Raw genomic sequence first — 27,910 nt, forward strand, 5'->3', positions numbered from 1 at the left:
GTCTGTTTCTCCTCCTAGAACATCAGTACCATGAGGAAAGGAGGATGCCTTTGCATCCTGGCACACAGAATGGGGTCAATAAATCTTTCTCTTCCCATGGCCAGTAAGTATTCACAGAAATGTTTAAATCCGTGAATCCAAAAAAACTGATTACATGGTACCATGTCAGGAGCCAAAGGAAGGCTAGAAACATGAGTACTTGCACACAACAGAATTTGAAATGCTTTTCCTGGTAACTATAAAATTAGAACCACTTCCAAGGAAACAAACATTTGAGTTATAATCCAGCAATTTCCAAAGTTACTCCTCTGTAAAAACATCAACTGAGGTAAGACAGCTGAATGCCCTTTGGACTTCCAAAGGTTTAAAGAACTATCACATTTGCATAAGAATCCCAAAAAACTGTGACTTTAAAGCATACTAAGTATTTTAAAATTATCTTAGAACCCACTCCCATTTTGTTTTAATTCAGAAGGCTGGGGAAGAGCACCAGTCTGAGCGCCAGGAGGCTGCACCTCCGTGTCAGCCATTCCAAGTCGAAGGGCTGTTTCAAAGAGAGGGCGTCTATGTGGAAAATCTTGTATTTAAAACCTGAAAGGGCCCAATTTTATATAATTGATACCGGGGTTCTTGTTTGTGGAGTCGAAGAATGAATTTCGCCAACACCCAAGGTAGGAGAGCCAGGGCAGAGGCTTTTATTGAGATTAACAGTGAGAGGACAGAGCTCCTGGCTTCTGCCAGGAGGGGACAAGAGAGTCCCGGGGTGGTGCGTTGTTTAGGGGTTTTTTTATAGGCGGTTGAAAGACAAAGGGCTAGGGGATGTACACCTGCTAAGTGGTCCCAAAATGTTTACCTATGCAATCCTTCCTGTTTTTACTACGTTGTTTTGGATTTGCTACATTGCCCGAGTTGCAACAAATCATTTGTTTAGGGCTGGAGGAAGAAAAGCAGCACCTGGGTAAAGTTAGAAAAATAAGCTTGGCCCCCCAGTAGGCCAGAGCAAATCTCACAATGGATTATCTTGCTTTATATTTTCCTGAGGCCCTCACCCTACTCTGTCTAAGCCCATGGTCCCTGTGTCATAATTAAATGTACTAAGTCCCCCACCCACCCACATCAGGCTCCTGCAAGAGCCACAAGACTTCAGGGGACCTGGCCCTTGACAACAGGTCACTGGTTCAAGGACAGACACCTGCGCCAAGTGGGGCCAGCAGCTCCATGGGTGTGCAGACTTGGCTGCATAGTCCATCAAGCTGTCTCTGCAGCTCTACGATATAAAACTCAGGAGCTGTTGGCAGCCAAGTTCAGTGTTATGGACTGAATTGTCCCCAAAGTTGCCCCCATCCCAAAAAATTCATAGGTAAAGCCCCAAGGCCCAGCATGACTGTACTGAAGACGGGGGCCTTTAAGGAGGTAACAGGGCTACTCAGGTCATAGCAGTGGGGCCCTGATCCGAGAGGACTGGTGTCCTTGTAAGAGGAGGAGCTACCAGAGGGATGCACAGAGGGAAGGCCATGTGAGGGCACATCAAGAAGACAGCCAGCTACAAGCCAAGGAGAGAGGCCTCACCAGAAACTGACCATGCTGGCACTTTGATCTTGGGCTTCCAGACTCCAGAACTGAGAAACAGATGCCTGCTGTTTAAGCTACCCAGTCTGTAGTATTCTGTTACAGCAGCCTGAGCAGGCTAAAAGACAAGGAGGAAATAAAGCCAAGGAGCGGAAAACACGTGGGAATTCTAACTGCATTTAATTATTTCTGAAGTCTAATGATCTTGTGGTGGTTTCAAACTGTAGGATTCTTCCTATAATCTCCTGTGAATGCAAGTAAATTCAAATTGGGTATCTTTCATATGAAACTGAGTAACATTGGGCTTCTGGACACCCCCATGATAAAGCCATTTTAGAAGGGATCCTCAGATACACTTCACCTCTGCCATTTATATTTTAAATCAATTGTCTTAGTTCTCCAAAATGAGTACTCTGAATGTATCACAGGATATGGTTGGAGATACTAGGGTATCTGACATCTGCCTCCTTGCTGTTGGCTTCACCACTCTGGGCCTTTCTCCTTCGAGGTTATTTCTGCTCGTCACAAAACTTCTGATACCACCAATCATTGCTTTCACTACCCTGAATATCATTAAGTCATCACCTCTCAGGATGATTCCATCTGCAAACTGTTTTTCACAATGCTAACATTCCACACATTCCAGGATTACTACCCATGTCTTTTCTGTGTTTCTGTCTTGCTTATGTGGTTTTTACCTTTCTAATCTCATTCCTTGTTCAGCTCTTCTAGCTACTGTGTGCTACCTGAATCCTTTTTTCCATCTGGCTGCCAGGTTTTATATGGGTTGAGTTTGTAATGACTATATGGAAAGTAACAGCCTGCCAGGAAGGGCTGGGTGGCCTTCATGGGCAAGTGCAGGGACTCATCTGGACAGGGACCCTTAGGCTGCCCACATATCACTAATCTTTTGGTCACCAGTAATCTGTTACAGTAATCTAATTAAACTACCCATTTTACACCATCTTATTTGATTCACTTTGCTTACGGTTCCATCTGCTAGTGACCTTGTTCATTCTAGATGAAAGCTTGAACAAAGATTAATTATCACAGCCGATTTTCAGATATTTTGTCTTATGCATTATATATAGCAGAAGTATCTCTGGCTCCCTGTAACAATTTAAAACTTAGGAACACCATAAAAATGACAAAACTTGTAAAACTCTCCCCAACACAGAATAGCAAGTAATAGAATACAGGTGAGCAATGAAGGCTGGAAAACATGGTCAATAGAATTAAATGAAGTCTTGAGACTTTGTTTTATTAAAAGTCTATTTCTTTTCAAATTCTGTTGACTCTCAGTTGAATTTTAGAAATTTTAGCAACAGTGATGATGGTCACTTCTTTTTGTTGTGTAAGTCAGCCTTGGAATGAACACCAGGAAGGGAACTGAAAACAATGGTTCTCCAATTGCTTTCTGAGTTGCCTGCCTTAGAGAGGCTTTTTCTCAACCCTGATGCACACACACAGGTAAAATCATACTGCCTCATGCTAGCCTGTGCTGGGCCAACATATTCCACCTTAACAAACTTTAAGCGTGTTCTGAAAATGTTTATTCTCTTGGACTCCACAGGCTACTTTTTGTACTGACCCAAAGCTACTGAGGTAAGTTACCTCAGACGCCTAGGACAAGAAGGCAAACACAGAATGCTGAAGGGCAGGCAGCACTAGTAGCGAAACACTGAAGAAATCACCTGGTATTGTTTATAGAGGACGAAGTTGACCCTGGAAGAGACTGATCTACCCATTTAACAGGTTTCCAAACCCAAACCAACAACAACAAAAAACCACACCAAGTCTAAATTACAACACTTTATTGCAGCATCGGCAAAGGTCAGATTTTTGAAGCTGGTGAAGATCGGGCAGCATTTCCATGTGAAATGTTACAACTTTACAGTTTTGTTTCTTAGTTAAGTCTACATGCAGAAACTGAAACATGGTAAAAGAAAAAAGGCAAAATAGCTAGGAAAAAAAAGTTGTAATCAAGTTGTAGCATACAGATGTGCTCTTTAACTAAATTTACTATGCCTATCAGAAAGCAAACGAAAGACGACTATCCTAATAAATTAACAGATTGCCAGAACAGACTGAGAACCCTCATTTCTATTCAGTGGGGGGAAAACAAAACAAAACAAAACAAAAACAAAGGCAAACAAATGCTTTACTGTTTCCATACTTTGTTTAGAGACAGAGGCTGTAAACCCATGAAGGTCAACAAAAATCTTTTGATCCACATCTTGTTGTCCTTTGTCCGTTTTCTGTGACATGCTGACTGGCACTTTGCTTGTTTTCAATGATACTTACAATGGGCTCAACCCTCCCTGTTCTTAGGCTGGTGTTAGACTCCCCCAAAGCCACCAGAATTCGCGAGCTCTGTGTACTACACATTTACCCTTACCCTAACAGGCAATTTTATATTACTGACTCTGATGGATAAAACCAATTTTCCTCCCTTATTCCTTGTTCCTCTTGAAACAAATTCCTAAACAAAAGCCTTCCTGATAGATTATCTGGTATTTGGTATCTTTCATCATTTGTTGTCCTGCATGTAAGTTTTTATAGAAGATATTACTGCTTGCTCTATACTTTTCTACTGTAGTCCTGGAGCCCCCAAATATAGCTTTTTCCAACATGGGATGTTCAACTCAGAGACACTGTAACTCAAACCAAGTTTAAAACTCAAGTTCATTTCCCCCACACCATTACCATTACAGCCATTTCTTCTCCGGCTCAGTCATCTCATTGACGCTCTCCTTGGTGTAACTGCTCAGGAGTCAAGTTAACCATCTCATTTCTTGACTGCCATTCTCAAGAGAAGATTAACCTTCACGTGATTTCCATTACAAAAGGCCTTTCCGCCTTATCTGGAAGCGTGGGCTTCTTCCGGTGTTGGCAGAGGCTGCTGTTTCCGCCTCACGGTCCCAGCCTGTCCAAGGTTTAGATTCGCAACTCTCTAGACCGACATGCTGAGATGTGTCCACTGCTCTCACTCAATTGCTGGAGGACTCCACTATCCACAACATCAGATACAGGACCTAATGAAATGACACGTGCTGCTGGATCAACGTCTCCTAGAGGCACAAACAAGGCAGCATTAAAGAACTAGCACTGGGGACAAAGCTCCAGCAAGAAAAGGCCCCCTAAACACCACCAACTACTGTTTCCTGACGTCTCCAGACAACTCCGTACATTTTAAGGAGCACACAAACTGCTATGGGACTAGACACAGCAGGAGCAGAGGAGCACTACCAAGAGCAGTTCAGATGGCGGGTGGAAGGTGTGGTCCTGGTATCTTTCCTACAAACTACTTTCTGAGACGCTGAGAATTCATGTTTTGTGTTATGGTTTAACTGCCTCCCCCAAATTCCTACGTTGGAGTGTAACCCACAGTCCCTCAGTTTGTGGCCTATTTGGAATAGGGTCACTGCAGATGTACTTAGCTAAGCTAAGGCCAAACGAATAGGCTGGGTCCCTAATCCAGCACTACTGTCCTTGTAAAAAGGGGAAATCTGGACACAGACACACACACAGGGAGGATGCCACACGAAGATAAAGGCAGAGGTGGGATAGCTCTGCAGAAGCCCAGGAATGCCAAAGATGGCTGGCAAACCACCAGAAGCCAGGAAAGGGGCGTGTAACAGATTTTCCCTCACAGCCATCAGCTGGAGCCATCCTGCAGACGCGGCAGTCTTGGGTCCCCACCTCCATGTTGTGAAGTGAACAGCTCTGTTGTTTAAGCCACTAGTCTGTGGGGCATTCTTCCGGCAGCCCTAGCAGGCTAAGCCAGCTTGTTTCGCACAAGGCAAGTTACCTTAGCAAGAGGCTTTCAAACAATAAAATGCAAATACGGAGAAGTATCTTCAGCTGGATATATCCCTAACTTGTGCAGAACTGAACTGAATGGGAGAAAGGTCAGTAACCCAAGTATTCCCTGAGAGGAAAAAAACCTTTCTCTCCTGCAGTCAAGACGAAGTGCTGTCACAGTTTTTTCAACGCCAGCAGTGGAAAACATCTTGTGCCACAGAATACCTGGGTAATTGCTTTACTTTGGCACTACTGCCATTCATCTCATTAGAAGTAAAGCCTATAGTTGGTTAGAGCATCACTTCCAGTGACAAGGACTAAAATTTTAACTTACAGACTTATACTGAGGATCCCCTGACTCAAAAACATAAAAATATTTATAATTAATACCTGGGAGTCTAACAAAACACACAGATAAGAAAACTTTGGGCTGCTTGAAGAAACAGTTCCAAACGTCAACAATCTCAGTAACTAATTAAAAGAAAAAACACTAACCAAAAGTCAAATTGAAAATGGCTAAAATGGTTTCTCAGACCTCATTCATGGAATTTTCTCTTCCTTCCTTGCACAGGAACATACCTCTTAGCATGTTCATCTGGAGAACCACCACTCTAGATACACATCTTTCTGCTAAGTCTGGCCCAGTGTTAAAAATAGAAGAAAACACAGAGGAGACAAACCACCAGGAGACGCCACTCGATCAGTTATGTTCTTTCAACCAGCTGAATTTCACTTAAAACTTAAGGTTAAATAATGACAAGGGACATTTGGTGCTTGGAAGACTCAAAAACTCACATATACACACATTTACTTGTTCTTTTACAATGTCCATCTACAGCTGCATTTGAAGAGCACTGGCTTTGAAAAGACCATAATACTTTGCACAGGGCCATTTTAAGAGCGATGGGCAAGTTAAGGTATTTTTTTTAGTTACGATTTTAGGAAGACATTTAAAGACATTTAAAACAGGTAGAGAGAGTAGGTCCAGAACTGGGATTCTCACGAAATCAGCAAACTGCGGGAGAAGAGCTAGGGAGCAGAATGTATGGAGATAGTTTATTACATGACTAAACAGATTTTTGGAAGTCCCTTTGTCCACACAACAAATATTTACTGTGTATCTCCTATGTGTAGGCACCAAGGGCTATGAAGGCTCCATAACAGAAAACAAGGTGAGCCTACGTCTCTGCCCTCAGGCAGCCAAGTGGGACAAGGTCTGCAGAAATACACTGAGCCAGGGCAGCACATGCGCTAGCATACGTCAGACTAAAGACTATCGAGGAGGATCAGGAGGCATCTGGGAGGAAAGCACCAAGAGGGCTCCAAACAGAGGGAAGCAAAAGGAACATAACCAGAAATAAAAGGCCAATTAGGAGGAACAGAAAGAAAAGCAAGAGATAAAGCCAACAAGGAAAGCACTGACCCACCATGCTGGGCTGTAGTAACCAGGTCAGGAGCTTGAACTTCATTCTACAAGCCAGAAGGAGCCAAAGAAGAGCTCACCTAATCAGACAGAGAAAGAGAAATGTAAAGGGTTGACATCAGAGACTGAGAAGCAGATCAGGATGCTGCAGGCCAGAATCCAGTGAAAGGTAATGGTAACTTATATCTCTGGTCTCAGCAGGGGAGGTAGAATAAAATGGGCAAGAGTGAGAGCCATTCACTGGTAGAATCAGAGGATTTGCTAATTAACTGGATATGGAAATTGAGGGACAGAGAAAAGCCAAAACTAAAATATCCTTTCTTGTTTGGACAACTGGGTGGGCAATGCTTCCATTCACTGAGCCAGAGGACAGGGGAGAAGGGCTCGGTGGCAGGGACACACAGCGGTTTATGTTCCCCCAAGATATCCAAGTGGTTGTCTAGAGACAGCTAGATATGCAGTCAGAAAGGACACTGTGAGACACTGGCTGGAGATGTGGGGACTGAGCCACAGGAGGGGCACCTCCTGTGGAGAGTGTACAGGAGAGGAGGCTGGGGACACAGGGGCAAAGCCACAAAGGGGTCCATACAAGAGTGGGAGGAGCCAGGGAGGGAAGAGAAAGACCAGAAGCAGCAGAGCCACAGAAGGCAGGGAAGAGAGCTCATCAAGAAACCAAGGAGGGTCCATAGGCTAAGTGCCCAGATGGCCTAGGAGGCTGCGCATGAAGCATGGGAGCTGGTAGTCACAGAATGGCAGGGAGGCTGCAGCCCACAATCTGCCAAATGCAGGGGATGTGGGAAAGGAAAAGCAAAGGTGGCCAATTCTCCCAAGTCTGCCTAAGGGGAGTTGGAGGGAGTGGGGAAGGAAAACAGAAAGCTAACAAAGACTTCTAACTGGTAGCAAATCAAGAAAGGCACACCCCTATGTGCTGTACACATGATTACAGCATACAGAAGTGTGCAGGTCTGCCTTCCCATGTTTATGTTCCCCACTGCTTAAGAAATGCTTGGTACTTAACAGACCCTTGAGCAATACTTTTTAAAAATAAATACATGACTAGGGCAGCATTAGCTCTTTCAAGCACCTATACTTGGTTTTTCCCTGGACTATAAGCTTGAGGGTAAAGACTTTGTCTTTCTCTACTTTTTAACTTTCTGCAATGCAGGACTGAACTCGTAGCAGGTGCTAGGTGAATGTAAGCTGAGGGGAGCAAATTTTACTGTAAATATCAATAATAAATCAAACGTCACACTTACTGATTATATAAAGTTACCCAAACATCTAAAAACAAAGACACGACACTACACTTGCAATACCTGGTTTGAGAAGGGATTAGGTATTAATGGATCTCCTCATAGTTCTATTCTCCAATCACAAAGACAAGAAAAGGGAACTGACACTATCAAGAACACTATGGTATATACTTAGAGCTCTCTAAGAAAATACAAAAGCAGGAAACTAAAATTTTCATGCCCTGTTAACCTAGCAAGTTTCTACATTTTAGCAGCAATAAACGGTTTAATTAAAGGACTTTAATGAAGTTTGGATAATTAAAAACAACCCAGTATCTTATTATGCCTAATTAGATGAGTTTGTACATCATTTCTAATTAGATTTCTGAAAACATTAAACTCAACAGATGTTAAATATGTTAAATAACAGACTCCTAGACTGTCGTGACAAACCAATTTTCTAAATGTAATTTCATTAGTTGTCAGAGCATGTAATTCAAAGAAAAATGTTATCAGGAACACACAAATATATTTAGTGAATAAAAGACATAGGCTCTAACGTCTGCATTTTCCCATTGCTGCTCTCCACGATGAACTCCCTCTACCCCAGCACATTCCCTACTATACCTGCTCTCCTAGCCCCAGTAATAAGCTGACCTCTTGGAGTTGTTGTACAGTCTAAACAAAAATGCCCTGAGGTATCAGAAGCAGCAGCAAAGCCAATGTCACTGCTGATAACTTGACCATGAGGTGGAAAACTGAGTTGACTGAGTATGGATGGGTCTTTAGATCAGATCCCAGAAAAACTTAATTTTAATCCTTAAAAATAGATGAATGAGGTCTTATTAGGGAACATATTTTGTGTGAAATTCCTTGTAGAGTTTAAATTATTTCACATTAAGCAACTCAAGTTTAAGTAGAACTGACACGGATCCCAGCTGGACATTTTATAATTTAAAAAACAAACAAAATACCTTATAACAAGCTCAGTTACATTCTTTAAAGTCCAGTAAAAGGGTCTGAGTTTTTGTAAACATTAAGATTACCTAACTCTGACCCAAGAGATCCTAACACCAAGTGTACGTTTTCTCTCAAACTAATCTGTAACTAGTCCTCTCTATAAATGCAAAAGAGAAAATTTTAAAGTCCAAAGAAGTCCATTCAGAGGGCAAAAGCCAAAGTCAGTGTGGCTGAAATCAAGACTAAAAAAAAAGCAAAACTGCAACTTTTATAGACAGCTTTTCTTTTCTCAGTATCTACAACTCAAAGACCTTTCTATTTTGTTAATAATTAGACCTTTATCATTAAGTATAATCCAGAACTATCTAATTCATTCACATGGACATCACACAAAACAAAAAGCTAAGAGACTCCGGCCTACCTCCCACCAGTCTTAAAGATTAGATCCGCATTAGGTGCTCCCTTTGGATGTTGGTAACGAGGCCGCCGCTCACGATTGGTGTTTGCTGGCGCTGGGCGCTGGGCGAGAGACTGCAGCATTTCTGTAATTAGGAACAAAACAGAAAAGGTGGTTAACTCTGATAAATGTATTCTCCCCAAGAAGCAAATAAAACTCAAGGTAGATCAAATTTATCAGTCTGTTAAGTAGCTAATGAAAGAAAAATAACCATTATACAGACTAAAATTGTTCACAAGTACTGAAAGAGCACATTAAGAGATGAGAGGTTCTTTACTATCATTTAGTAGCCAGTGTTCCCCTTACTGTCAATCTGGCTACTATCAAGTGTCTTGTGAGGCAGTAAAGCATCATAACAAGTGGTACAGTGCAATAGGAATGGGTGCAGTGTTTACAGCCAGGTGATACTGGGTTCAAATCCCAACTCTGTCACTTATCAGCTATGGGACTCTCAGTTCAGTTTCCCTAAATGTAAAATGGGGATGATAATATGCACTCATCTCATAGGACTGTGATGATTATGCTTTGAAGAAGTACATAAAATAGGATCGGCCCACAGTGAACACTTACACTATTAACTATTATTATTAACAATGTTGGATATCAATTGGAAGAGAAGATTCTAGAAGTGGGGTTTAAAGATGGAAAACCATGTATTTATTTACACAACAATCTCCTGCACAAAATCAGGCAGTACAGTGCTATATAGAGAGCCATGTTATGGGTCTAAAATCTGGGTGCCACAGGAATGCCAAGAGGCTGTCTTAGTTTGGTGCCCATGGAATCTATACATAAGCCTCTAGTTAATTCAAGAATGTTGGGTATGTCTGCATAAAACCAGAATCCTAATAATTTGAGTAAACCCTCAAATCTAAAGAAACATGGGGTCCTTGAGACCAGGATTCCAAAAATGAGATAATAAATATTTTCTGAATTCATTTGCTCACAACTGACTGGCAACATGAGGCAATTAAAAATTGATTATTATCTTGACTTCACTCATTTGTGGAGTATAAAAATAGCATCAGCACACTCACAGACTCCGAGAAGGGGCTAGTGGTTACCAAAGGAGAGGGGTTGGGAAGGGAGAAGGGGATTAAGGGGCACTATAATTAGCACTCATAATATAGGTAGGTTACAGGGAAGGCAGTACAGCACAGAGAAGACAAGTAGTGACTCTAGAGCATCTTACTACACTAATAGACAGTGACTGCAATGTGGAGGTGAGGACTTGATAATATGGGTGAATGCTGAAACCACAATGTTCACGTGAAACCTTCATAAGATTGTATATCAATGATATTTTAATTTAAAAAATTATTATCTCACTTGCAAACATAAGCTCTAATAGTATGGAACCTAACCGAATTACAGAGTCATCAAAATATGGTGACAACTTCATTATGGCTATTTTTCAAAAAAGCAAGAGAAAAGTAAAGACAGAATGGAATATAAAAAAACAATCATCTCAGGCTTAATATATACAAACATGACATGAAAAGGTAGAGCATAACAACTTTGATATTCTATATTTAAAAAGCCCAAAAGGCACCAAAAGTACTCTGTCCTACAAAGGCTTTTATACCTTGATAATCTTCCTGTTCTTGCCGTTCATTGATATCTAGTGTGAGCTTTTTCATTCTCATCCTCTCTTCTTTTTCTGCTTGTTGCTGGTTCCAGTGATTTGCAGCAAGTTGGGAAGACATGGGTACATTAAGGATCTTAAACTGAGAAAAAAAGTAACAAAGAAATCACAAATGGTTTGAGAACACTGAGAGAAAAACATTTCAAATAAAATAGCAAGTAGAATTAAATGAGTTTAGAAAAATAATACTAATGTCTTTTTTCCCTCTAAGTCAATAAAGATGGTATCATCTGAGAACACAGATAACAGCATTACTCTACTAGAGACAAACCCTTTAAGGTTAGATGGGAAGTAGGAGGTGGTAAGTTTCAGCCTCCATGAAAAGCAGAAGCTCCTCTTTAAGGTGCCCTGTTTGGAAGCACACATCTAGCAAAAGGACATCATTTTCCAGCCTCTAGATATTATGTATGGGTAACTGTCAGAAAGGCTTTTTTATATATAGCTGTAATATACATCCTTTTCATTTCTATCCAGTGGAATCAGTTCTGCCTTTTGAACCATATACAACAAATCTAGTCCACCTTTAGTATTAACAAACTTTCTTAATATTTCTTAAGATAGCTGTGATGTTGAAAAGGAGGAGTTAGGCACAGACCTATGAGATCTATTTCTCTATTACAGGAGAGTCCTTGTCTTTGGAATGTTGTTGTTTTTAGCAGGATGTCTCTGGTTTAGGATTGTGCAGGGTAAACAAACCTAGATAGAATCTTATGAATTTATGGGCCATGGCTCCCTGGAAACTAAGTAAGCTGTTTAATTATTTGAGTATAAAATGGAGATGGCTTCATAACCTAAATTCTCTCAGCTGTGTATAACTTGCATACCTCACTTAAGGCACTTCCCCTAATACTAGACCAAAGGCATGTCTCATGCAGAAAGGACAGACTTGGGAGCTGTGCTCAGGATCCCAGAGCTCTCTCTGCTTGATCTATGCCTTTTGAATGCCTGCATCCTTGAAATTATTAGTAAAGCTTAACACTGCATAAAATCTCTGATTCATTAGAATCTGATTTAACAATTTGACTCTTTGTATTAGCTCAGATGTCCTCTCTTGGTATTCTCTTTTAAGAGGCACTTAGTTTGTCAATGTTCCTCTTAAACTGTAATACCTAGAACTAAAAGCACCAGACCAGATACACTAAGGTCAAAAAATATAAAGTGTGGGCATGAAATTATCTATAAATCCAACTAACCACATTTCATCTTTAGCTCACAGATAATTAAATGTCTCACATACCAAAAGAATAATATAATTGAAGAATAGTCCTCTTAGTTACCAACCTTGTAGACCTCACCCCTGCTCTCCAGTGAACTTAGTTTGACATGACCTGCTCTTAGTGGTCTAGCACAGAATCCTTGTAACTATCTCTTTCTATTTTGTGAGCTCAAAACCTTTTTTTAAACTACAGTTTGATGTCCTTAACATATCTAAAATACGTTATTTAAAATGTCAATTTGAGTTGAGAAATGCATACAATCAAGAAAACATCACTGGATGGAGTCAATGAGCATATCCACCATCTCCAAAGGTTCCTCTTGTCCCTTTGTAATGCATCTCATCCCTCCCCCAGCCCCAGGCAACTGCTCATCTGCTTTCTGTCACTGATTAGCCTGTACCTTCTATAATTTTATATAAACTGAATCATACAATACTTACTTTACTTAGTCCAGCTCTTTAAACTTACTCCAGTGATTCTGAGATGCATCTGTGTTGCCATATTACCAACAGCTTATTACTTTTTTTACAGAATAACCCTCTCTTGTATGAATATTCTAGTTTATCTGTTGTTGACATCTGTGGTGCTATTAAATTTAGTTGAACATTCATGTGCAAATGTGTAAAAATTAGAACATATGTCCTATGGCACTCAGCACATAGGACATATGTTCTAATTTCTCTTAAATGAAAAATGCTAGGAATGGAAAAGCTGGGAATATCTGGTATATTTTATTTTTTAAGAAACTGCAAAAATGGTTTCCATAGTGGTGGCACCACTTTACATTCTACTAGCAGTGTATAAGAGTTCTAGTTCCTTCATATCCTTGTCAACACTAGGTATGGCCAGCCTATTTAATTTTAGCCATTTTAGTGAGTATACAGTATTATTTTCATTTTCCTAATGACTAAGATTGTTTAAAAAATCTAGAATTATGCTAAAAATCGACATCAAGTTTACTGGATTGTACAGTATTTTTTCCTTGTTCTTCAAAAAAGCAAATATTTGTCCACTATGAATCTCCTGACTATTTCTTTCTGGAAGACTTCTAAGTTTAATGACAGCTGGTCTACAATCACATATAGGTCTTTCAGTCCTTCAGGATATAAGTTGTTTATGCCTGAAGATGAACTCATTTAAAGTAGATAAATTATCCCTTTTTGATAATGCCTAATTTTACCTAATATTTAACCTACCTTTTCAGGTTGAGATCTTTCTTCTGGATAGAAAGGGAAGTGAACAGTTGTTTTCCTACAACAAGGCAGTGGGATTACCCTTCCTTGTTCTATAACCATGAACACAGCATTTTAAGAAAGCACCTCATGCCAACTGCACTTCAATATAAACAAAACAAAACAGAACTCCTTTTGAACCACATCTTCTTTAAAAATGGCTGGCTGTGGGTTATTTCTAAATTCTAGTGTATATGGTCTGATGATGGTCAATTTCTCCTCCTTCCACAATTAATTCTATGCTATCTTTGCCCCTTCTGCAGGTTTCCTGTCATTTTCACATTACAATCAGTTCTTTCCTGAAATACACACTTGCAGGCAGCACAACAAAGAAAAAGAAGTTAAGAACATTTGGGTAGTCACAGACTGGATTCACACTTCAGCCCTATCACTTATTATTATGGCCTAGCTAATCACCTGTGAATGCTCTTCTTCTCACCTACACAATGAAGAAAGAAATGCCATCTTTTAAGGCTGTTGAGAAAATGAAATGAGATAAAATGTGTAAAGTGCTCAGTATGGCACTCAACACACAGTAGGCACTCTGTAAATACTAACCCATTTAAGTAACGCATTTAAATAATCCATTAAAGTTCGGAGTAATAGTCTTCCCCATTACTTCCTATACATTCTGGAAATCAATCTGTTAGCAAAATAGAGTAAGTTGGTTTTTAAAAAATCACCCTCTTTTCAGAAAAACAAGCAGAAATTGAAATCCTTAACTACCGTCTAACTGTGTTTAATCTCTATCAGGAATGCAAAGACAGGGCTTGCTGCAAATGTTTATTTCCACTAACAAGAACAACTGAAACAAAGTTAAATAAAATGGCATCATTTCCTATAATAAACCTTTAATTTATTATTCAAAATTCAAGAAGATACACACAAAAGTGAAAAAGTTCAGTTAAAAATGAATTTTCTGCCAGATGTTCTACATGTGTCTAATATGTGAAACAAAAACGTCATAGTAAATTTACTCTTCCTATATATGAGTGTGACATGTTATAATTAATTCATAATTAAATTCTTTATTTTCAGCACTATTTCTGTGGAAAGCATTCTGATGCCTTTGTATTTCCATATCCAGGCACTATAAATCACTGGTAGAGAAAAGTTGTATTGAAATAGATATTGTGAACAGTTGGGTCAAACTACCATGATAGCACAGAGAGAGAGACATCAAATTCTAGAGAGAAAGACCACAACTATGAGAACAGTTTCCAAAATGAAGACTTGAAGCAATTTTCCAATCTTCCCTTATTAGAACAATTATGAAATCTGGTGAGCAGATATATCTGAGGTACAACTAACTAAGTAAAATTTAACCTGTCAGTATAAATCAATAAAGACAGAACCACATAAATACATTAATCTTAGAGATATGATTACATATAAAAGAACAATGCTTCAGCTACAATAAAAATTCAGTAAGTTTTAGCTATTATTATTTCAATTACTCTATTATTTTTATTATAGGTAGGAATTCTGGACAATGTTGAGCATTGTCTCAGTGAAATACAAAATACCTATTAAGCTTTGAGAATGACAGCTAAATTTTTTTTTTTTAGTTTTTCCAGCTATTTATTATGAAAAAATTCAAATGTGAACTAAAGTTGAAAGAAGAGTACAATGAACACATATATACTCTCCAAATACATAATCCAATTTCACAATTGTCCCAACAGTGTCTTTCTCTGTTTTCCCTTTGAAACAAGGATCCAATTAAAGCTTTCCCATTTCATTTGGTTGACTTGCTCTTTAGTCTCTTTTTCTTCTTTAGTTTTTTTTTTTTAACCTAGAACAGGGGTCTAGATTCTTCTGTAAAGGGCCAGATAGTGAATATTGTATGTTTTGCATGCCAAGAAACAAAATCAAGGTAGGTACTTAGATTAACAACCATTTAAAAATATGAAAGCCATTCTGAGCTCACAGCTGGAGAAAAAAAAAAAGCAGTGGGCTAGGTTTGACAGCTAAATTTTAAGTCATTCTCTGTTACTAGTATAAAGTAAGATGCTATAGTTGATTGAGATGGTTAAGGGTAAAGAGGGGTGCAAGTCTGAGTTTCTTATGCAAATTAGAGACCCCAACATCACAACATTCTCTTTCTCAGCTGAATGGTATTTTCTCAGTGGTTGTACTAACTGGTTTTAAACATTTATAAATATATGCAAACAGAGGGAGTGAGACATTACTGTTTACGAAACAGTCAAGCAAAGCAGCCCAATAAGAAATATAGATTGATAATTTCTTGATTCCCATGAAATCACAACCTGGAATTCTAAGATGCTTTTATCTGTCACCATATTAACATATTCAGAGAGAAAAACAGGGTGACCATTTTTTCCCCTTATTAGGTTCCTGATAACATTTGAAATTTCCTTCATAATTCAGTAATGATGAGCCTAATGACAATGGTACTAATCATACTACTCAAAGAGTATAAAACATTATGAAGAAAACTTCATAATGATTTGGTCAAAAAATGTGGAAAATGTAGACTTTCTATTCATTTACAAAACAATTTATTCTAGAAAATTCTAGATCCTCTAAAGGGAAATAACTATAAATAAAAGATAAAAATATGTTTTACCACTTTCCACAAGTTTTACAAAAGGAAAAGTTCTCAAGTATTATCTGCTAAAATAGAAAAGAGAGAGCAGTAAGTACAGATAGCACAAGAGACAAATTTCCTGATGCTGCCCTAAGTCATTTACCATAAAGCTACTAAGAAACTTTCAGAGGAGATGCACTGTTTGTGAAACCTTCATAAGATTGTGTATCAATGATACCTCAATTAAAAAAAAAAATCTAAAATAAAAAAAAAGACATACTGCTTTATAGTAAATTATTAGACAAAAAGATTAAAGTTATTCAAACTAGATTTCCTGGAACATGATAATGGCAATAAAATTGATTTAGGTTTTACTTTAAAGCTGCTTCATAACTGTAGTTGAAATATGAAAAAAAAATGTATCCACATAAACATATATAATCCCAAGTTATTGTGATGGGTATCAATTACTCCAGCCAAAAGATACGTAAAACAAATGACTCCTTATAAATATTAACCACAATAAGTGGGTTGTTTACAAGTATTAAACTATAATAAATATATTGTGTATTTATTTAAAACAATAAAAAAGCTCTTTAAAATATTACATAATGGTTCTTTTGCACAAGAACTTTTAATTATCAAACATTTTGATTCATTACTTTACTTCATAAACAATTAAGTCTAGAAGGAAATAAATCAATAGCATTATCCTTTCTTTTCAACTACTTACTTCACTGGTGCAAATTTTTATTTTTCTAATGACTACAGAAGAAAGTTATTTCTATTTGGTGCACAAAAAAGTCTTTCAGTTAAGAATTAAAGATTCCTATAAGGCAACACATTTCACATTTCTAGAAAAACTGTTGCACCAGAAGGGCCAACACCCAAAAATCAAATAAAGAAATAAAAACCAGAACAAAATATACTTTCTTTTTCAGACCACAATATACCAGTAATGTTTCTTCAAATGTTCTTAAAACTGAACATTTTCCAAAATTTCAAATGAAGTTTATGAGTGGAAACTTTACTTAATAACCAAGTACTCTGAATTCTCATTTCATGTTTGCTAATATTTTTAATAAAGTCCAATAAAAATGTTTCCTTAACATCTAAACAAAATCTCATATTTTAAGAAACATGGACTTCCCCACTCTTCATTTTGTATAAAGTTATATGGATTACACAGTATAAAATCTATTCCCTTCAAACCAAAAATATTTCTTCTAAAAAATAAAGTCTTATTTTGATCCATACAATTTAGAATTGAGGACTGCTAAAATGAATTTAGTTTTCAAAGCTCAAAAGTTTAAGGTAAGTTTTGATTTAATTATGCCCACATATTCTGAAAGAGTCAAATGCAGAGCACAAGTTAACACAGGTATAATGAGTTTTCACATGAGCCTTAGAAAAGGGAGAGACAAATGAAGAAAATGGATTATTTGCTGCTGTGTGCTGTCATCTTCAGGGAAAGATATTCCTTAATCCTCTTTTTAGTTAAGAAAAATTAAGCTCAGAAGTGCCAATGTAACACAAATGTTCAGTAGCTGTACAGAAAAGGGAACCAAGGTGGGCCTAACTGAAGTTGACATGTATGGCCCTTCACAATTCAAAAAAATATCTTTTTGTGCCAAGAAAATCTGCAGAAGTTAGGTAGGGAAGGGAAGGGCTGAGAGCTTTTAAAGAAAAAAGAATGAAGCAGACCTAAAATGGGCCAAATGAAACAGAGAAGTCTAGCTCAAAGAACTAAGTAGTCCCTAGAAAAGAAAAACAAAAGCTCTGGGCTTTGCAAATCCTGGTTAGTACGGTCATTAGCAGTTTGAGATGCTCTAAAGAGAGCAGTTTGCAAAGATCTCAGTCCCACACTGACTTTTAGGGTCTTGATCAAAAAAGTCCTTATTTTTCTAGGAATGGAGTGGAGGATGGGTGGGGAGTGGGGAAACGACAGAGTTCACACCTGGCCTGAGGGTGGGGATGGTGGACTTCCCTGAAAGCACATACACCAGACGCAGGGATGAAGGAATGCCCTGATGACTGGAAAGGAATTAGGAAGACAGTGTCTGAAAAAGATACAGTAGTGCTCTGAACCAAATCAAAGTTAACTATTAACATGAGTCATGATGTAAGCCTTTGCTAGCCCTCCATTCTATCACTGGAATTGGTGTATAGCTTTTTTTTTTTTTTTGGTATCATTAATCTACAATTACGTGAGTGACATTACGGTTACTAGACTCCCCCTATCATCATGGTGTATAGCTTTTATATCTCAAGATTCACTTGCACTATAGCAAAATAATGGTATACAGTACAACTTTGATCCTTTGTGTAAATGAGAAATTACCTGACAAGAACAGAGATAAAAATTAATTTAGGCATTACCTGTGTGAGGCTGTACTGGTGGGGAGGGAACAGAATATCCCTTCCATCTCAGATGAGACCTTATTAGAGGAGTTCCCCTGCCATCCCAGCTAATGCAGAGGTACCTCCCACAGCCTTCTCCCCACCCTAGTTGCTTTTTTGCCTCTTATATTGCTTTATTTTCCTTCATAGCATTCTCCCCAACCTGACATTATGTAAATTCTTTATTGTCTGCCTCCTAACACTAGAAAGAAAGCTCCCAAGAGAGGAAGGAATTTGGCTGACTGCCCTATGGGAAGTGGGGAAATGACAGAGTTCATGCCTGGCCTGAGGGTGGGGATGGTGGACTTTCCTGAAAGTCTAGATCAGTGCCTGGTGTGTAGCAGGCAGACAGTAAGTACCTGTTAAATGATAATCTGAATGAATGTGGAAGCCAGATACTGGACTTGTCTAAGATAAGCTGTGATCACTGTCACATTTCATAGAATCTAAAATTCCATTAATTATTTTATATATACCACTAAAACAGAAAAAATGTTGCCAATTATCAAGAGATTCCATCAACTCTAAGGGGCAGCCTATTTTCAGAAATGTTAAAATGTAAAAAAGTATTTATAGAATTAGTAATATATATCTTAGAGTTGTGTCTTGGAGTTGTACTTTATTGCCTATAGTAACAGCTTAGTACTCAAGGAAAAGATTTTGAGGACTATCTGTAAGGAAAAGAAAGGGAGGCAGTATGAGAATGGAGGTTTAGGGGTCAAACCAAAAACAATGATGTTCAAGAGAAATCTTGGCAACTGAGTATCCTCCTGAGATGCATCTGTCACTATCCTCCTTTGCTCTTTCACCCTGAGCTTATTTATGAAACCTTCTCATAAAAGTCAAGGTATTTATATATTCCAACGAATACATATGAATTTAATCCTTTCCATTAAAAATTATCGATGATACAAGTCAGATGTATCTTCTATACAATAGATAAAATTATTTCTACCACTATTTTAAATGTTTCCAACTCTTTTTCCTTATAAAAAAAAGAATTTAGAACCTATCAAAAAAATTTACTACTTCTATTTGATAAATTACAATCAATTGTGAATATGAAGCACTTTCTTACCTGCTGTTTATTGCCTTTTCTTGTTAACATGACAAACGGCATTGTGTCTGCAGACTCTGCCTCTCCCTCCCCACCACCAAGGGCAGGCCCTTTCCTCAGCTGGCTTTTGAGATGCAAGGGAATAGCAACATCAAGTTGGTGTACTTTAACAGATTCGCCACTTCGCTGCTTAAAGACAGAAATAAAAAAATATAAAACTTCATAGTACACAGATATATGTAAATATAAATGGCAAACAATTCAGCGCTACATTTCTTAAAACATAATAATCATCACAGCCGTAATCTTTCTGAAATGCAGATCAAAGCGGAGTTGTCCCCTACCTTCAAACCTTTACAGAGGCTTGGAAGAACTATGTAATTTTGTTCCTGTTTATTGCTCTAGCCTCTCCCAAGCCCAAACACACAATGTTACAGGTTATATTAAATTTCCCTGTTCCTCAAATGAACTGTTGCATACTCACAGCAGACATCTTCTTTCCAAATCACTGTCATAACTGCCTGCTCATCTGTGAGAACTCCTCACCAGACTGGTAGGGTTCATCACTATATACACTTTCCCAGGTGTTTTCTAGTAGTGCTTTACACACAGCAGGAACTCAATTACAATTAAAGAAAGAACTGAAGCTACCTATGTTCTGATTAACTGCATGTTTGTTAGTATCGATTATTTTTAATACTTGAACTGGATTTATGAACCAATTATTCAAACAAACCTTCAATGAAGACTTCGTGTGAGTTAGCCTTGGAGATATTAATATTAATAGCACAGCCTCTAAGGAGGAGCCAAGATGGCGGCATGAGTAGGGCAGTGGAAATCTCTGAAAACCATATATATTTTTGAAAATACAACAAATACAACTATTCCTAAAAGAAAGACCATAAGATACAGTACAACAACCAGGCTACATATACATCAGCAAGAACTCAGTGCCTCACGAAGAGGGCAAGATACAAGCTGCGGCCCAGTGGTACCTGAGAGCCTGCCCCACCCCAGATCCCCAGCGGGAGGAAAGGAGTCGGAGTGGGGAGGGAGTGGAAGCCCAGGACTGCTAAATACCCAGCCCTAGTCATCCACATGAGGAGCACAGACACACACTGCGTGGTGTGCTGGGTATTAGGGAAACAGAACAGTAAAAACTGTGAGTGGGTCCCAAAGCTGGTGTCCCTGGGACAAAAGAAAAGCGAGTGCTTTTTGAAAGCCTTAAAGGGAAAGGGGCCTCACAGCTGGACGGAAGCATCCTGGGACACTCAGCCCAGCAGCTGGGAATCCTGGGGAAATTCAGGTGCTTCAGCCTCCCGGGAGGCAGCGCAGCTCTGAAGCCCCTCATGGCGATAAACAGCCTCATGTCCACTCTCCCTCAGGCGCAGCCCCAATAGCAGGGGAGCAGCCTGAGAGCAGCTGTGCCCACAGCAACCGCCCAGAGCCTCCTCCGCAGATGCCCGGGCCAGACTAAGAGGCCCCGCCGGCGCGCACAGACAGAGGAAGCCGGGACAGTGTGCCAAGGGTTGCCGTTCTCGCAGGAGAGCACACCCGGCATGCATGCCCCTCCCCATAGGGCTCTGGGATGCCCCGACAGCGGCTCCGCCGGTGGCGGCTCAGGAAATAAAACCAGAAGCTGCTCTGAGGAGGGCAAGGTGACCAGCAAGCAGGAAGGGGCTTTGTTCTCCCAGCTAACACATGTGTCAACTGCCCACGACTACCTCTATAGCAATGAAAAGGCAGAAGAAACTGACCCAGTCCAGAATCACCCAGACAACCCCTGAGAGGGAGCCTGGGGAGATAGATTTAACCAATCTTCCAGAAAAAGAATTAAAAATAAAGGTCATAACCATGCTGATAGACCTGCAGAGAAATATGCAAGAGCTAAAGGATCAAGTTACAATCTCTGGAAGGAATTAAGACAGACTGGATGAGGTGCAAGAGACAGTTAATGGAATAGAAACCAGAGAACAGGAACAAAGAGAAGCTGAGGCAGAGAGAGATAAAAGGATCTCCAGGAATGAAAGAGTACTAAGAGAACTGTGTGACCAATCCAAACGGAACAATATTCGCATTATAGGGGTACCAGAAGAAGAAGAGAGAGAAAAAGGGATAGAAAGTGTATTTTTAGAAATAATTGCTGAAAAGTTCCCCAAACTGGGGGAGGAAATAGTATCTCAGACCATGGAAGCCCAAAGAACTCCCAACACAAGGGACCCAAGGAGGACACCAAGACACATAATAATTAAAATGGCAAAGATCAAGGACAAGGATAGAGTATTAAAGGCAGCCAGAGAGAGAAAAAAGGTTACCTACAAAGGAAAACCCATCAGGCTGTCATCAGACTTCTCAACAGAAACCTTACAGGCCAGAAGAGAATGGCATGATATATTTAATGCAATGAAACAGAAGGCCCTTGAACTAAGGATACTGTATCCAGCACGTCATCATTTAAATATGAAGGAGGGATTAAACAATTCCCAGAGAAGCAAAAGTTGAGGGAATTTGCCTACCACAAACCACCTCTACAGGACATTTTAAAGGGACTGCTCTAGATGGAATCACTCCTAAGGCAAAATAGATGTCACAAGAGAAAATAAAATGACAACAAAGAAAGCAGACCAACCAAACACTAACTAAAGGCAAAAAATAAAATCAATTACTCACAAAGGCAGTCAAAGGAAACACAAAAGAGCACAGAATAAAACACCTAACATAAAGAATGGAGGAGGAAGAATAAGAAGGGAGAGAAATAAAGAATCATCAGACTGCGTTTATAATAGCTTAATAAGTGGGTTAAGTTAGACAGTTAGATAGTAAAGAAGCTACCCTTGAACTTTTGGTAACCACGAATCTAAAGTCTGCCATGGCAATAAGTGTATATCTTTCAATTATAACCCTAAATGTAAATGGACCGAATGCACCAATCAAAAGACACAGAGTAATAGAATGGTTAAAAAAACAAGACCCATCTATATGCTGCTTACAAGAGACTCACTTCAAACCCAAAGACATACATACACAGACTAAAACTCAAGGGATGGAAAAACATATTTCATGCAAACAATAGGGAGAAAAAAGAAGGTGTTGCAGTACTAGTATCAGACAAAATAGACTTCAAAACAAAGAAAGTAACAAGAGACAAAGAAGGACATTACATAATGATAAAGGGGTCAGTCCAAAAAGAGGATATAACCATTATAAATATATACGCACCCAACAGAGGAGCACCAACATATGTGAAACAAACACTAAGAGAATTAAAGGAAGAAATAGAATGCAATGCATTCATTCTAGGAGACTTCAACAGTCCACTCACTCTGAAGGGCAGATAACCCAACAGAGAAAAAGTAAGCAGAGAGAGGCACTGAAGAACACATTAGAACAGATGGACCTAACAGACACCTACAAAACTCTAACCCAAAAGCAGCAGAATACACATTCTTCTCAAGTGCACATGGAATATTTTCCAGAATAGACCACATACTAGGCCACAAAAAGAGCCACAGTAAATTCAAAAAGACTGAAATTCTACCAACCAACTTCTCAGAGCACAAAGGTATAAAATTAGAAATAAAATGTACAAAGAAAGCAAAAAGGCTCACAAACACATGGAGGCTTAACAACATGCTCCTACATCATCAATGGATCAATGACCAAATTAAAATAGAGATCAAGCAATATATGGAGACAAATGACAACAACAATACAAAACGCCTCAACTTCTGTGAGACGCAGTGAAAGCAGTTCTAAGAGGAAAGTACATAGCAATCCAGGCCTATTTAAAGAAGGAAGAACAATCCCAAATGAATAGTCTAAAGTCACAATTATTGAAATTGGAAAAAGAAAAACGAATAAGGCCCAAAGTCAGGAGAAGGAGGGACATAATAAAGATCAGAGAAGAAATAAATAAAATTGAGAAGAATAAAGCAATAGAAAAAAAATCAATGAAACCAAGAGCTGGTTCTTTGAGAAAATAAACAAAATAGATAAGCCTCTAGCCAAACTTATTAAGAGAAAAAGAGAATCGACACACATCAACAGAATCAGAAACGAGAATGGAAAATCACGACAGACTCCACAGAAATACAAAGAATTATTAAGACTACTATGAAAACCTATATGCTAACAAGCTGGAAAACCTAGAAGAAATGGACAATTTCCTAGAAAAATACAACCTTCCAAGACTGACAAAGGAAGAAACACAAAAGTTAAACAAACCAATTACAAGCAAAGAAATTGAAATGGTAATAAAAAAACTACCCAAGAACAAAACCCCTGGGCCAGATGGATTTACCTCGGAATTTTATCAGACATACAGAGAAGACATAATACCCATTTTCCTTAGTTTTCCAAAAAATAGAAGAGGAGGGAATACTCCCAAACTCATTCCATGAAGCCAACATCACCCTAATACTAAAAACAGGCAAAGACCCCACCAAAAAAGAAAATTACAAACCAATATCCCTGATGAATGTAGATGCAAAAATACTCAACAAAATATTAGCAAACCGAATTCAAAAATATATAAAAAGGATCATACACCATGACCAAGTGGGATTCATCCCAGGGATGCAAGAATGGTACAACATTCAAAAAGCCATCAACATCATCCACCACATCAACAAAAAGAAGAACAAAAACCACATGATCATCTCCATAGATGCTGAAAAAGCATTTGACAAAATTCAACATTCATTCATGATAAAAACTCTCAACAAAATGGGTAGAGAGGGCAAGTACCTCAACAAAATAAAGGCCATCTATGATAAACCCACAGCCAACATCATACTGAACAGCGAGAAGCTGAAAGCTTTTCCTCTGAGATCGGGAACTAGACAGGGATGCCCACTCTCCCCACTGTTATTTAACATAGTACTGGAGGTCCTAGCCACGGCAATCAGACAAAATAAAGAAATACAAGGAATCCAGATTGGTAAAGAAGAAGTTAAACTGTCACTATTTGCAGATGGCATGATACTGTACATAAAAAACCCTAAAGACTCCACCCAAAAACTACTAGAACTGATATTGGAATACAGCAAAGTTGCAGGATACAAAATTAACACACAGAAATCTGTGGCTTTCCTAGACACTAACAATGAACCAATAGAAAGAGAAATCAGGAAAACAACTCCATTCACAATTGCATCAAAAAGAATAAAATACCTAGGAATAAACCTAACCAAAGAAGTGAAAGACCTATACCCCGAAAACTACAAGACACTCTTAAGAAAAATTAAAGAGGACACTAACAAATGGAAACTCATCCCATGCTCTTGGCTAAGAAGAATCAATATAATCAAAATGGCCATCCTGCCCAAAGCAATATACAGATTTGATGCAATCCCTATCAAATTACCAGCAACATTCTTCAACGAACTGGAACAAATACTTCAAAACTTCATATGGAAATACCAAAGACCCCGAATAGTTAAAGCAATCCTGAGAAAGAATAAAGTGGGGGGGATCTCACTCCCCAACTTCAAGCTCTACTACAAAGCCACCGTAATCAAGACAATTTGGTACTGGCACAAGAACAGAGCCACAGCCCAGTGGAACAAATTCAGACTCCAGACATTAACCCAAACATATATGGTCAATTAATATTCGATAAAGGAGCCATGGACATACAATGGCGAAATGACAGTCTCTTCAACAGATGGTGCTGGCAAAACTGGACAGCTACATGTAAGAGAATGAAATTGGACCATTGTGTAACCCCATACACAAAAGTAAATTCAAAATGGATCAAAGACCTGAATGTAAGTCATGAAACCATAAAACTCTTAGAAAAAAACATAGACAAAAATCTCTTAGACATAAACATGAGTGACCTCTTCTTGAACGTATCTCCCCGGGCAAGGAAAACAAAACCAAAAATGAACAAGTGGGAAGATATCAAGCTGAAAAGCTTCTGAACAGCAAAAGATACCATCAATAGAACAAAAAGGTACCCTACAGTATGGGAGAATATATTTGTAAATGAAAGATCCGATAAAGGCTTGACATCCAAAATATATAGAGTTCACCCACCTCAACAAACAAGAAACAAATAATCCAATTAAAAAATGGGCAGAGGAAATGAATAGACAGTTCTCCAAAAAAGAAATTCAGATGGCCAACAGACACATGAAAAGATGCTCCACATTGCTAGTCATCAGAAAAATGCAAATTAAAACCACAATGAGATATCACCTCACACCAGTAAGGATGGCTACCATCCAAAAGACAAACAACAACAAATGTTGGCGAGGTTGTGGAGAAAGGGGAACCCTCCTGCACTGCTGGTGGGAATGTAAATTAGTTCAACCATTGTGGAAAGCAGTATGGAGGTTCCACAAAATGCTCAAAATAGACTTACCATTTGACCCAGGAATTCCACTTCTAGGAATTTACCCTAAGAATGCAGCACTCCAGTTTGAAAAAGACAGACGCACCCCTATGTTTATTGCAGCACTATTTACAATAGCCAAGAATTGGAAGCAACCTAAGTAAGTGTCCATCAGTAGATGAATGGATGGATAAAGATGTGGTACATATACACAATGGAATATTATTCAGCCATAAGAAGAAAACAAATCCTACCATTCGCAACAACATGGATGGAGCTAGAGAGTACTATGCTCAGTGAAATAAGCCAAGCAGAGAAAGACAAATACCAAATGATTTCACTCATCTGTGGAGTATAAGAACAAAGCAAAAACTGAAGGAACAAAACAGCAGCAGAATCGCAGAACCCAAGAAGGGACTAACAGTTACCAAAGGGAAAGAGACTGGGGAGAATGGGAGGGTAGGGAGGGATAAGGGCGGGGAAGAAGTAAGAGGGTATTATGATTAGCATGTATAATGTGGGGGGTGGGGGAAAGGGGAGGGCTGTGCAACACAGAGAAGACAAGTAGTGATTCTACAACATTTTGCTATGCTTACGGATAGTGACTATAATGGGGTTTGTGGGGGGGACTTGGTATAGGGGAGAGCCTAGTAAACATAATATTCTCCATGTAATTGTAGATTAATGATAACAAAAAAAAAAGAGAGAAAGAAAAGGGGGATTACTCCCTGAGAGGATAAAACTAACTGCAAATCAACGATTAATGCATGCTTTACATATCCTTAATTTTGATCTTTTAAAGGGTGTCGTGTTATCAGCTATGGAAGTACATTTTTCTGATAATATTTCTTTCTCTTAAAAAAAAAAGCAGTTCCTGTGTTGTGGTCTCCAATAGGTTCTTCACAATGGTATAAAGGTCATATCAAAGTGTGGGCAAAGGGTTTGTTTGTGTTTATACAGAGGATCAAAGCCTAATTTGGCTACACAGAAAACGAATTAAGATCTGATATGAAGAAGAACTTCCAACATCAACATCCTCTGGAAGAGTCATTCCAGAAGATGATCATCAAAAGATCCTGGCGCTGTTGCAGTTGTAGTTGCATTCATCCCACCGGTTCCTGGACTTGCCATTGGAATGAAGATGGAGATATCTAAGCTGGCCTGTGCATACAGTAAAACAACAAATTTGACTGGATCTATATTGTCGGAACTCAACCAAGAATTAGGAGAAGTGCAAGTTGTAGCGCTCCAAAATCGTGCGACTATAGACTATCTACTATTAATAGAACATATGGGATGTGAACAGTTCCCAGGAATGTGTTGTTTTAATTTGTCTGATTTTTCTCAAACTATTGAAATTCAGTTAGACAATATCACATCATTGATATGTTTTCACAAATGCCTAGGGAACCTAACTGGTTTTCTTGGTTTCACTGGATATGGCTGGTAATTGTAGGTCTGCTTTTGTTATGTATCTGTATTCCTATTCTGTTAATGTGTGTACATAATTTAATTAGTAGTTTGTTAAAACCTATACGTGCTTATGTTACTCTACAAGAAGATATGTCAAAGAAATAATCAATCTTCCCATGTTTTCTTCCGCCTGCTACTTCTATAGCTTTTCTTCTTCCTTCCTAATTACAACCCTTTAGTAGAATTCGTGCCTCATATAGAAAATTACCGAGTATCATAATTCTTCCAAGTGGTAAAGATACCTCAAGACAAATGCTGGGCATAGAAGCTACAGGGCATAAATATGCAAAGAAATAAAAAGCTAACCATTTCAAACAATAAGGCTTCTCTCTCACTTACCAACTTCACATTTCCCTGTATGGCCCCGGAAGATGACTGGTTAGCCAGAGACGGGTAAGATTCCTCAAGGGAGGAACAACCTAAGACAGGCATAGTTGCAGGGGGGCCATCAGGTGAGAAATTGGGGATCAACAGAGGTGAGGTTTAGAACCTCACCCCCCGTTTTGAGAGAAATCTTCTGCATCCATGAATGTTTTGTTGCCCTTGACTAGCT

At 38.8% G+C, this 27,910-nt stretch overlaps 1 protein-coding gene across 10 annotated transcripts in view; it reads right to left on the bottom strand.

Annotated features, from left to right (window-relative positions):
- Nucleotides 1-3,368: 3,368 nt before the first annotated feature.
- The window catches only part of UPF2 (UPF2 regulator of nonsense mediated mRNA decay), a 185,345-nt gene continuing 160,803 nt past the window's right edge, over nt 3,369-27,910 (bottom strand). For 6 of the 10 annotated variants that reach the window (XM_036908120.2, XM_057498192.1, XM_057498191.1 and 3 more), the window contains 4 exons: nt 19,569-19,736; nt 11,031-11,172; nt 9,410-9,530; nt 3,369-4,640 (listed from right to left, as the gene is read on the bottom strand). In XM_036908120.2, the coding sequence (XP_036764015.2) occupies nt 4,631-4,640; nt 9,410-9,530; nt 11,031-11,172; nt 19,569-19,736 (441 nt within the window). In that variant the 3' untranslated portion in view covers nt 3,369-4,630. Of the gene's footprint in view, nt 4,641-6,356; nt 6,877-9,405; nt 9,531-11,030; nt 11,173-19,568; nt 19,737-27,910 lie in introns of those variants that run through there. The other 4 variants (XM_057498193.1, XM_057498194.1, XM_057498197.1 and 1 more) reach the window with 4 other exon arrangements.

Source organism: Manis pentadactyla, chromosome 3 (assembly GCF_030020395.1).
Source record: "Manis pentadactyla isolate mManPen7 chromosome 3, mManPen7.hap1, whole genome shotgun sequence".
NCBI lineage: Eukaryota > Metazoa > Chordata > Mammalia > Pholidota > Manidae > Manis > Manis pentadactyla.